Raw genomic sequence first — 12,486 nt, 5'->3', positions numbered from 1 at the left:
ATTTCAAAACAACTATAGGGACTAGGAAAAAGTTACTGGACTATCGGGAACCCACACCTGCTAGTGTAGATCCTCCTCTGGTTAACATCCACTTTTGCTCCTCCCTCCCTCCCCCGCCCCCCCCCCCCCCCCCCCCCACCCCAAAACCCAACCCAACAACATTTGAATGGGAAACAATATTCCCTTGACATGTCGAATGAAAATGGTAACCTACTCATGCAATATTTTCCGGTGAGACTATTTTTTTTTTAATACAGATTTTTTTTTCTTGAACTAAAATACAAAAAAACTATACAACTCTTATTTATTAGAGATAAATTGCTCATACACTTGGATAAACATAAGCACTCAAATAAGATATAACCAAGCAGTCACCGGCATCATTCATGATAATATTTTTCTTTTAAGGTGCTAAAACAAGAAGCACCAGTGATCTAGTGGTGGAATGGTATCCTGTGCCGTGGTACAAGCTCTCTTTTTGTTACTTTTCTAGCCTATTTATACAAATTTAATGTCTTTTGAGTTCAATAAACATTCACCTTAATCTCCCTACAATACTCAATTACAATTCTGATTGACATTTTAATGATCTTACACTTTAAACTCCCCCCACCCACATCTCTATGCATGATTACTAGCTACTCCATTCACTAAAGAAAGTCTCAATTTCTTTTCCAAAACTCCTTGGTACTTGTTTTAAGGGCCCATTAAATCCTTGTAATTAAGTACTCTAGTTCAGAATAAATGAATTTTTGGGTGTGTTACGCCCTTAAGAAAGTTAATTCTTACAGCAATCAAAAAGTCATTTGTCTTTATTATCCTTTTGCAATTAGTGCAATTTATGCCTTAAAAAAATACTCCCTTTCTAATATTGTACTCCTAGAAAATGTAAAATAGTTGGAAAACCCATCTAAGATAAGGGTAATTTGGAAAAAAATAATAATATCTCTTTAGGCTTTGAACAATTCATTTATTTTGAATCTAAACTTTTTTTTTCAAAAATTCATTTATTTGATGGAGTACAACTATCATCTGACCAAGACAAATTAAACCCCTTCGACTTTAAGTAGTTGAATAGTTATAAATGTCTAAAAACTAAAAAAGCTTAAAGATTTATTTAATTGTTCAATGGTCTTCTCAACCTTAATATATTTTATTAAAAAAAAAAATCAAAACGATAATTTTCAAGTTGTCTGTCAGCTACGAACTTGAAAACGTAATCAAAGTGATTTTTGCCCCAGAAAAAAACTTAATATTAAAAGTAAATGAGTTATTGTTCTAAGAATATGAATCTTGACTAAAGTTCACTAGGCAAAGTTAAAGGAGCAAATAAAATTTATCAAAGTTTTTGACACGGGGGTAGTAATCTACGGTGACATTTTCTTTTTGGACATTATTGAGAAGTGATCATTTAATCATTATTAATAGAAACCTCAGTATTATATTTATTTTATTGGTTTATATGGTCAAAATTTTCTTTTGGATTTTACCTGAGATAGAGCAATCAACATCTATTAGCATAAGAAAAATTCTCTAACACAGAAACCTCAGTATTATATTTATTTTATTGGTTTATATGGTCAAAATTTTCTTTTGGATTTTACCTGAGATAGAGCAATCAACATCTATTAGCATAAGAAAAATTCTCTAACACAGAAACCTCAGTATTATATTTATTTTATTGGTAATATATGGTCAAATTTTCCTTTTGGATTTTACCTGAAATAGAGTAATCAACATTTATTAGCATAAGAAAAATCTTCTTTAGATTATGTTAATCATACTTCAGAAGATTGATTTAATAGCATGAGTGATAGTCGGTTTAAGCCTCTACTAATCCTCTATATAACTTGCTACTGATCATACTAGCAATAGTGATATATAGGTGCTCAAAAACTTTAACTTTCATACCCTCAAGTAAGTCCATTGCTTAGTGCTTTCATGTTTTGTTAACTAACTTAAAGTTAGTAATATGTTTGGTTCCTTCATGTTGTGTTAATAAATTTTGTTGCTCAAATAATGTTGTGTGTGTGTATATGTATCTAAAAATAAACTAATGTTTTCAGGCAATGTTTACGTATCTAAGGATTCTTTGACAAACTTCATTGGTACTATATTTTCTTCTGAGTTACAATGAAGTTCAAGGAAGAACAAAATTTTCTAAACTAGAGGAGTTAGCGTTGGAGGAGTAACTTAAACTTCTCAACATGCCATCAATAAAAACAATTAAGGTATATATTTGAGCAAGAAATCATTATATTCATGCGTTAATATCACTTGTAACAAAATAATTATCCTTCCACCCTATAGTTTTGGTCCGTGAAATATTTTAAAATAATTAAACTAACTTTTGGTTAATTAATTAACTTGGATTGCAGTCAGTTGCTTCCCTTGTAGTCGTCAGCTCATTCTTGACAGATCAATCTATAGATAAGGCAAGAGAGAACTTATAATTCCATATTTTTTAACATAGATGTTGTAGTAAAAAGTTAATAATGAACCTACATCTAGTGCTAGTACTTCCAATGTAGTCACTGATTTTCACCTTTATAGTAAAAAAAAAAAAAAAAAAGGAGGCATAACAATAACGTTGGTAAAAGTCTGTCTTGACCTTTGAATTAAAATACTGATAAACTATGTGAAAGATTGGGGTATGCAACCTATAGGCGTTTCATTTCCTTTCCTTTTTCGAAAACATTTTATGTATAAAAAAAGTACTTAACATATTAGTTAACAATGGTGCAACCAAAATTACTTATCTCATGGAGTTTTGGTTCACAGAGTAAATCGGGAGATATATATAATTGTGTGAATTTCTACAAACAACCAGCATTTGATCATTCATCTCTAAAGAATCACAATTTCCATCCCGAGGCATGTGTCTACTCTCTATCCACTTAACTTTTTAATTTTGTACCAAACATATTATATTATTGACATACAATTTAAGTTTTTGATGGACAGATGAAACCTACTTTAGTCGGATCATATCAGAATTCAAGTACCACTACAACTAATTGGTCATCAAGGATATGGTCAAACGATGACGGTTATCCTTTTGGAATAGTTCCAATTAAAGAAATCACCAAAGAAGATCTTGTTAGACAAAAAAATACACCACCACCGGAAGGTGTCACGTATAAGTCTGAGTTGACTACTGTAAGATAACTTACACCAGTTTACTGCTCTGCCTTGAATAATAGATATGATTTCATATATAAAATCTAGTATGTTAAGCATCACTAGATGTATAACAACAAAAAATTAGTCAAGTAAACAAATTAATATTTGTCCACAATGGCATTGAATCTCATACATTTTATTGCTTCTACACAGACCAACAACAAAAGTGAGTCAAAGGGAAGATACAAGGTACTTTTTTTTTTTTTTTTAGATACAAGGTACATATATAGATATGACTATCATCATTTCATTTTCTAGTTTTGTATCATTTTCTATTTATCACAATTCAATGACCAATCAAATTAAGGACCATTGTTCAAAAAAAGAGTAGTTTTTCATTTTTATATGTTTTTTAAATAACAAATGCAAAAGGTTGTTCTGAAATTTTTTAGTCTAACACAATAAGGGACTTCTTAGATGCTGCGTATCAAATTAATTGTGCTTCGATGATTTTTCTTTTGCTTCTTTGAGCTTAGGTATTATTTAGAATTAGTTAAGTAAATAGGTATTGGAATGAAAGTTTCTTTTTGAATGTTTGTTTCACTTTTCTTACCGTATGCAAGGATTAAATTCTGATAACTTGGGCTCTACTTTTCCCATTTTCTCTACTCATTGTTCTCAAAATGGAAAAAAGGGACAAAAATTACTTTAAGAGAATGTAAATAGGTTAATTTTGATGTATCCTACCATAGTTTAACAAAAAAATTCATTCCTATATTCAGCTTGTAATAGTTAAAATTCTAAAAAATCCAAATAAGAAAGTTGCGGGAGCTGGAATGTCAGTTAGTTTATATAATCCTCATGTCAATGGTCAACAACACAATGGATGTCGAATGAAAGTTAAAAAAGAATTAGACATTTTACAAGTTGGTTGGAGAGTAAGTTTAACAACTTGTTCATTGATAATTTAATTATTTATTTTTAATTTTAATTTTTTAATGTCTCCCGGTTAGCTCCCATTCAATCAGCATCATAGACCTATTTCTTATTTCAGGTGGATCCGACTCTATATAGAGACACTAAAACTAGACTTTTTGTGCATTTTCAGGTTAGTTGCCTTCAGTACTCTTGTGACTTCCGTTTTGCTTTTAGGACATTAATATATATTCCCTCCAGTTAGTCACTTGCATAAAAGTTTGTGCATACTTTACGTTTCTTAGGCGGGTAATACACATTGTTTCAACACATTATGTCTGGGATTTGTACAAGTAACAATAAAATACCTGTTGATATGGCGTTCAATGGGGTTTCACGCCGTGGAGATAAGATATCATGGGAGTTCAGAATGAACATAGATCGGGTACGTTTTATTTCTTTATGTAGAGCTTTTTGTCATGTTTTCAAAGGTTTCAAAATACTAATATAGTCATTTCCTTCTGAATAATAAAGGAACTAGTCAAAGGAAATTGGTGGCTTATACTTGGAAAAAGCAATATACAAGTTGGGTTTTGGCCTCAAAACATTTTCACTAGCTTGAGAAGCTTTGCTGATAACGTCGAGTGGGGAGGAGTCACGTACAACCCACCAGGTGTGCCTGAACCTCCAATGGGCTCAAGTTTTTTTCCCATAGGAAGAACCAATTATGATGCTTACTGTAGGAGATTTATCGTAGTAAATGAAAAAGGTGAGACAATAGATGTGGATAAGACGACTATATATGTTGACGATCCTAATTTGTATCGTGTAAGAGATTACCCACAACCTGACCAACACTTAGTACTTTATGGGGACCTGGAAAGAGCCGAAAAGTCTAAACTGGTTACTTAATAGCTGATGATATTTATTTTCTATGTCAAAAAAATATAAAGTATATTTTTACTCGTCATATTTATTTGAATGTCCTTGATTCTCACCTAATATATCGCAAAAATAACAATAGCTTTTTTCTGCAACACCACACTTCAAACTAATTTTTTGTTTGCTTCGATCATACTACCAAATTGCTATTCTTAAAGAGTTTATAATGAAAATTATGGAATAATGACTTTTTCTATGGAAGCGTTCAACTTCTTCTTCTCCTAAATGGATTTAGCGTTAAAACTTTAATTCTAATAAGAAGTCTACCAACAAAAAAAGTTGGTAAAAATAAGTTAGACGATATGGAAGCCTCTCGAGTCCAAAACATTTAAACAAATCAATTCACCATTCAAGTCTAGAATACACCAATATCAAGTAAAAGGAAGATCTCTTAAATATATATATATAAATAGAAAAAAGTGTACGATGTAAAACTAAAAGCAACAATCTATCTCATGCTTCTCCATTGAATAATTGTTATTGTTATTAAGTAGGTGTTTGGCCATGAAAATCAAATATTTTTCATATTTATTTTGGAATTCTGAAGTTGGAGTTGAAAATGGAATTGTGTTTGGTTATAATTTTTGTAAAGAATATTTGATTGTTTGAATGTATTGAAAATGAAAAAAGTGAAAACAAAGTTTCATGTGTCTTTCAATTTTTATTTTTATTTTAAATTGTTTTTATTACATATGGGGTAAGGGAATGGGAAATGGGGAGGAAATTACAATGTGGGGATTCGAAACTTCACCAACAAGGTAAAAGTTCAGGTAACCAACCAACTGAGCTACTAGATCCCTACCAAAAGATGCAATATTGCATTTAGTAGGATTCGAATTGTATTTAAAATTTCCATGGCCAAATGTTAATTTTTAAATAAAGTGAAATAATTTTTCGGAAAAAAGTGAAAAACGTAATCATACTTGTTTTACAGTGCATGATGATTGATATGAAGTAATTAATTAACTTCTAGAAAGAAAAATAAAACTAAATCAACAATATAAGCTATTCAGAAGGGTGTATATTATGAATTGATAAATGAAGAGTGCGTGCTATATTTTATTTAATTGTATAAAGCTGATCGGCAAACAGAGTGGAGTACATACACAAGGATTGCTAACCTTATGAATATGGTATAGTCAAACCTCTCTAATAACAACATTATTGGGTTCAAAATTTTTTGGCTGTTATAAAGAATGATTGTTATACACCTGTAACAACATTGAAATTTAAATAATATTTCGTTGTTGTAGGCAAAAAAGATGCATAGAATATAATTTTTTATTTTTAATTGTCAATTCTACGCTTAATCATACATTGCATAACGAAGGAAACTATTTTAACGACGAATATATATATATATATATATTCTTTTTCATAAATAGTGTATTAAAGGATCAAATATTTGTTCAATATCTCTACACTTATTATTGATAATCATAGATATTCTATTTTTATAAAGATGGTTAATTATTATATTACAAAAAAAAGAAGATTACTATTATATTAGGGGTAATTTTACAAAGAGTGTACTGTTATAAAGTTGGTTGTTGCCGTTATAGGTAAAATGCTGTTATAGAGAAGTAAAATATAACATAAAGAATCGGTTCCGAAAAAATTTGGCTGTTATAGAGAGGTGCTGTTATATGCGGATGTTATTATAGAGAGGTCTGATTGTATTTCAATGTCATCTAGTGATGAATGTGGTATTTCAATGTCAAAGGCCCGACTTTGCCCTATAAATTAATGCGAGTTTTCTACAAAATAAGAATCAGAAAAAACATGCAAGTATTATATTTGTGGCTTATTGTATTCTGAAAAAGATTATCAGTATGTTCTCTAAATCTGTATGCGGGCAATATCTTCTTTAAGGAAAATCGTTTTCACGCCTCAAGCCCTCTTTGTTTTCGTTTTCTTCTTATGGTTTTCTAACAATTGAATCAACTAGTGAGAATAAGTCATGTGTTTGAGCTATATAATTAAGTTACTGTTAGGAATTTTTAGTCGATTTTAAAATCCAAATATTGGGATTCTTACTTCCTTCAAATAAGGAAAGATTTAATACAATTATGTCGGTAGTTTTATTTTGCCAAAGCCAAAAAGAACTCCTATGACAGTTATTAGTTTGCCAAAAATAACGGTGGGTGTTGTTTTTTTAAGTTTCCAAAAAATATTTGTCAAAATAAAAAAGGACTCCTAAAATAATGATGACGCTGGGTTTTCTACTTTTCCAAAAAATATTTGCTAAAGTAAAAAAGGACTCGAAAAATAACGGTGCATTTATTTATTTTTCCAAAAAATTAAATAGGTGAAATATTATAAATATAATTAAATAAGAATGAATAATGAATGCTTCAAAGTTAAATATATTGTTGTCTCAGAAATTGATTGAAAATGGGAGGGGAAAAACATAATTTTGTTGCTTCATTGTGTTAATTTAAAAGGGGGTTTGTGTTGAGTTAGGTCATAGATGGGTCGGATCCTTTTACGTTGGGTCCTAATTTTACGTGGACCGGTAATAAAGACTTGTTTAATTAAAATTTAATTAAATGTCATATAACTGTGTAATGTTGTTAATGAAAGGACAACTTTAAGCCTGAAAATAACGTTAGGAGCAAATTTGATACAATAGGTGGAAGGAGGACATTTTTGAGCAATTTCTAATACGTTAAGGGTATTTTTTATCCAAATAGGTGGAAAGAGCGCATTTTTGATCCATTTCTAATACATTAAGAGCATTTTTTACCCTTTTCCGATAATTATGCCAGTACTAATACAATTAAGGAAATTTTAACTTTGTGTTGGGCCTGGGCTAAGCACGGCTTAGCGCATGTAGTATGTAAAATATGGAACAGTAGATAAAAGTGAGAAAAGCCAAGAGAGAATTAGACCTCAAAAACTGATATCCCAAACTTTGACTGCATTTGGTAATATAATAAATTTGCGAACAACAATCAAAGCAGTGTTTCAAAAAGCTAAAAGAATTAGCAAACAGTAGGATAAAATAAAGAGGAAAGATAAGTACAAATAATAAATAAGAAGAGGAATGTGTATCTTCCTTAGCAAAAAATAGAGAGAGTGGTGGATTCCGAGCACGCTGAGAAATGAGGAAGGCAGAAGTTGTAAAAGGCTAGATAGATATGGTTGTATAGGATTAGTAAATTAAATCCTACGTGTATTTGTTTTTTCTGATGCACATGTTTTTTATTCATTGAGTTGCCATGTAAGCTGCAAGTGAGATTCACACACCTATGTTTATTTGGGACTAAATTTTATGTGTTCAATTGGTACAATTTTATTGTAGTTTTGTTGTGATCAAAATAACAGGGCGTCATGCGAAAGCTATCAATCGACCTACGTATTAAAATCTAATTTAAAAGAAAGCATTAAAAACTATGGAGAGAATAATCTCCCCATAAACAAGACTCTCTAAACACTACATTGTGGATGCTATTGTGTTATTTATGAGAAGAAATGATCTATTTATAGAAGTCCAAAACTTCTCCTACAAGAAAATGTTAGATATGGTTGAATCATTTTTTACAAAGAAAACCTTTTTGAAGTAAAACACAATTATAGTAAAATTCAAATAAAATAGGAAAGTCAGGGCAAACCCTACCAAGTTTGAGTGCTTAATAGGTTATAGTCTTAGTTTAAGTGTCTAGATGGAAAATTGTGACAACTTTAGAGGGTTGTATACGTGTTTGGCCTAATTACAATCTAGACATGTCATCTGCCTATTCATCCATGTGAGAATACTATCGTGATGAAATGCGTGATTACATAGGAGGACGCATACACGCTCAGTCTGTTCAAATTCACTCAAACAGATACTGCATGTATCGTCCCTGAAGTGTATGTCATCCAGTGCCGGCTTTAGGGTGAAGCTGATAACGCAAAGACCTTAGGCCCAAAAATTTTAGGGGCCCCATTTTTCACTATTATAGGTTTATAAATTAGTTTTTGAAAAAAATTGAGTATTTTTAAAGTAAAACGAATAATTTTTTAGTTCAAAAATAAAAGAAAACTTTAAAATAGATTTGAACAATTCGAAGCATATGAAAAATTATAATTAGTGCTATCTAGAAACCGGTTGGTAAAAACAACAATGTGTACATTTCACGCACGATAATCGTATTGGCCATATTCCAACTAAATTTATCTTAAGGGATGCACGTGCGGCGCACGAGATGCACATGCGATGCACGAGACGCACGTGCGTGAGCTAGTTTTATTGAATATACTTGAGACCTCTTGTTAAGATTTGGCTTTAGACCACCAATTTTATCAAGCCGCCCCTAATGTCATCTTGTAAAGACATAAACCGTACATAAGGAAATCGAACTACAATACATTTGATAGTGGCAGTACGCCTAATAGAATAGTATACTGCCCAAAAAAATGCAAGAAGAAGTACAAATGCAAAGGCTACTGTGATCATAACACACTCTTTTGAAAATAGTCGAGCAGGAAATCTTTCTTCTTCGTCTGAATCGGAGGTCATGTGTAATGAATCCAAAGCAATGATCTACTACATATTAATTTTAAGGTTTTTGAGATTGACAGGCCATTGAAGGAGAGAGATCAGTTTGCAAAACGAAAGGGAAAAATAATACGTGAAACAAAACAAGACTATCAAGATGACACTCTTCCAGTTTATACCCTAAATTAGGGAGTTCCCCACTCCTTATTTTTCTCTCTTCTTTAACTAAAACACCCCTATATTCCTCACGTCTCTCTCTTCTTCAACCAATACACATTATTTTATGGCTATCTTATTTGGTAGAGTACATTTTGAGTATTTGTCATAAAAACCTGTTCTTTTTTAAGATATGCTAATTACGTGCTTAAATTTAAAACTATGACGAGCGGTATAATTTTATCTTTATTAACTTTTTACATGACTAGACAAATTGGCAAAGCCATCTACTAACCACCAGTAAAAGTTCAATAAGAAAAACAACAGATGTAGAATAATAGAGCAATATACAAAATATACAGCTCATATACAACTTGTATACAAAAGCTGTTAAGAGCATAACTAACTTTCACAGTTTCCCTCCAAAAGTTGTTACGATTAGTTAATTAGTTTAGAGAGATTAGTAGATTATATAAGTGTATTCTATCACATTGTAACTCAATGAAATCAATGCAATATACAAGAAATGTTCTCTCTACATTATTCATCTTCTTCTTTCCTTCACTTTGTTCGACTGGTTCTAAACTAGTAACTCGTCCTGTTTGCATTGTGTTCATCTTCGTTTTTTATTCTTGCACCATTAGTTTCACTAGAAAATCAGTCCAATAACTAGTAAACAAGATGTATCATCTTCTGTACCATCAGGGCATGGTGTTGAGCATGCCAAGTACTGGTTGCCATTTCCTTCTTTCAGCACCTCTGATGTGTAAATGAATAGCAATCTCCTTGCATAATCTGTCTGCATTGTAATTGCTGTGTTGGAACCTGATCATATTCCTTTCCCTCCAAATCAATGCTATAACCATAGCAAATGCAGAACAAGTAATTGCTCCCTGTCCAGACTTCTTTTTTTTTTTTTTTTTTGGTAACTGAACATTTTCTATTAATTAACAAATTAAGCAATACAAACCAGTAGCATAAGCCATCTCAGCTAGCTACCCCAGTACATGTAATCTCGTTTCCTCAGCTAACCAAACTACACCTATCAGAAATGTAAAGACAACAGTTTGGCTTTTGACTTGGCAGGAGCCCTCACAATACAAGTGTAAGAGTCCGTTTGGATTGACTTATAAGTTGCCTATAAGCTGTTTTCAGCTTTTTTGAGTGTTTGACTGGCCAGCTTAAAGTCATTTTGTATTTAAAATAAGCCAAAAAAATAAGTTGAACTACCCCAACTTATTTTTTTTTGGCTTATAAGCTGCTTTTTTTAAGCCCATCCAAACAGGTTCTAAGCTATTTATCTACCAATACCAAGCTCATACATTCTCTGATTTCTCTCCATCCAGAAGCCATGTGAAATTTCAGCTTAGCATTGCTGATACACCAACAATTGTGATCCTGCCAGTTGGTTGGTGGAAGAGGCTGTAGTTGTAACCATTTTAGCAGGGATAAACCATAGCTGGAGCAACAAATGAACATATATGTTTCCTGTCTTCATCTACATTACGACATCGAACGCATTTAGGATCTGCACTAATCCCCCATTTTAGAAGTCTATCCACAGTTAACAACCTCCCATGCATTTGTACCCACATAGTGAACCTTGCCTTTGGTCCAGCTGCAATTTGGAATAAGAGACATTTCCAGTTCACTCTTTCTAAATTGCCAAGTAACTGCAAATAGGCTTGTCTGATGAAACTTTGGCCTGGCAGTGGTTTGACCTGAACATTCCACACTTCCTTTCTCATTAGCTATTTTGTTAAAATTCAGCAGGTTTGAATGAGTATGGATTCATTACACATGACCTCCAATTCCGACGAAAAAGAAGGATTTCCCGCTCAACTCTTTTCAAAAGAGTTTGTTATGATCTCAGTGGCATTGGCATTTGTTCTTCTTCTTTTATCTTTTTGGGCAGTATGCTGTTCTATAAGGCGTACTGTCACTATTAAACGTATTATAGTTAGATTTCCGTATGTACGGTTTAGGTCTTTACAAGAAGACATACACTTCACTGACGGTACATGCCATATATGTTTAAGTGAATTTGAACAGACTGAGCCTGTACTCATCCTCCCTTGTAATCGCGTATTTCATCACGATTGTATTCTCAACTGGATGAATAGGCCGATGACCTGTCCAGATTGTCGTAGGGACTACAGCCATTTTCTGGCTTAGATATGTAATTATTACGGTTTGCAAATGTTATATATTACAGTTTAATAAATCTGCTGTTATATATTGTAGTGTAATAAATCTGATGTTACATATTGCAGTGTAATAAATCTGGCTTAAGGTTCTTTTTTTTTTTGTTTTTCATCCAATGTTTGATATTAGCATTGTTGAGTATCTCCATAAACACATTAGTTGAGTAAACAAAGTCGTAAAAAAAAAAATGAAATAATGCTTGTGAGTCATAACCAGTGATCATTATTGAAACGAGAGTGAATGACCTTACAAAATATATGCTTCGATGGTTAAAGGTGTCATGTATCATATAGCTGCTTTTATGGTAGTTGACTAGTTGATATTTGTATTTGTCAAAAGATGAACGTCCGAAATTTAATTCAAGAAATAAACAGAAAATTTTAGTGTTATTGTCGCATATCTGAAATCTATTATTCTGTTTAACATAACTCGAGAAATAAACAGAAAATTTTATAGAGAAGTTATTGTTACATATCTGAATTCTATCATTCTGTTTTAACATTTTTTTTTTAAAAAGACATACAACTTTCAAGTTGTATTAGTTCCCACATAAACCTTCCAAGTAGTTGTAGCAAGACAATACTGCTCAAATTGGTCTACAGATAAATTTGGCAAATGGGAGCAATCCAATCCTCAATGTCAACAAATATAAAGAGGCTACA

The 12,486-nt window shown here is 31.9% G+C and overlaps 2 protein-coding genes across 2 annotated transcripts; both read left to right on the top strand.

Annotated features, from left to right (window-relative positions):
• Positions 1 to 2,072: 2,072 nt before the first annotated feature.
• On the top strand, positions 2,073 to 3,324 carry LOC132638070 (protein neprosin-like). The gene is made up of 3 exons (XM_060355058.1): positions 2,073 to 2,231; positions 2,782 to 2,874; positions 2,965 to 3,324. Exons 1-3 carry the CDS (start codon positions 2,208 to 2,210, stop codon positions 3,166 to 3,168), a joined length of 321 nt encoding a protein of 106 aa, XP_060211041.1. The 5' UTR covers positions 2,073 to 2,207; the 3' UTR covers positions 3,169 to 3,324.
• An 853-nt stretch (positions 3,325 to 4,177) lies between these two features.
• LOC132638069 (protein neprosin-like) lies at positions 4,178 to 5,013 on the top strand. Its single transcript, XM_060355057.1, has 3 exons — positions 4,178 to 4,231; positions 4,344 to 4,483; positions 4,573 to 5,013. Exons 2-3 carry the CDS (start codon positions 4,373 to 4,375, stop codon positions 4,948 to 4,950), a joined length of 489 nt encoding a protein of 162 aa, XP_060211040.1. The 5' UTR covers positions 4,178 to 4,231; positions 4,344 to 4,372; the 3' UTR covers positions 4,951 to 5,013.
• Positions 5,014 to 12,486: the final 7,473 nt, after the last annotated feature.

Source organism: Lycium barbarum, chromosome 4 (genome assembly GCF_019175385.1).
Source record: "Lycium barbarum isolate Lr01 chromosome 4, ASM1917538v2, whole genome shotgun sequence".
In the NCBI taxonomy this organism is placed as follows: Eukaryota; Viridiplantae; Streptophyta; class Magnoliopsida; order Solanales; family Solanaceae; genus Lycium; species Lycium barbarum.
This window is presented reverse-complemented; position numbering and strand designations above follow the sequence as displayed.

Excerpts from the sequence above, each read along its gene's own strand:
- LOC132638070 (XM_060355058.1), top strand. The coding sequence starts at position 2,208 with ATGCCATCAATAAAAACAATTAAG. Across the intron at positions 2,232-2,781 it reads CATCAATAAAAACAATTAAG|AGTAAATCGGGAGATATATA; the intron begins GTATATATTTGA and ends TTTGGTTCACAG. Across the intron at positions 2,875-2,964 it reads ATCACAATTTCCATCCCGAG|ATGAAACCTACTTTAGTCGG; the intron begins GCATGTGTCTAC and ends TTTGATGGACAG.
- LOC132638069 (XM_060355057.1), top strand. The coding sequence starts at position 4,373 with ATGTCTGGGATTTGTACAAGTAACAATAAAATACCTGTTGATATGGCG. Across the intron at positions 4,484-4,572 it reads TCAGAATGAACATAGATCGG|GAACTAGTCAAAGGAAATTG; the intron begins GTACGTTTTATT and ends TGAATAATAAAG.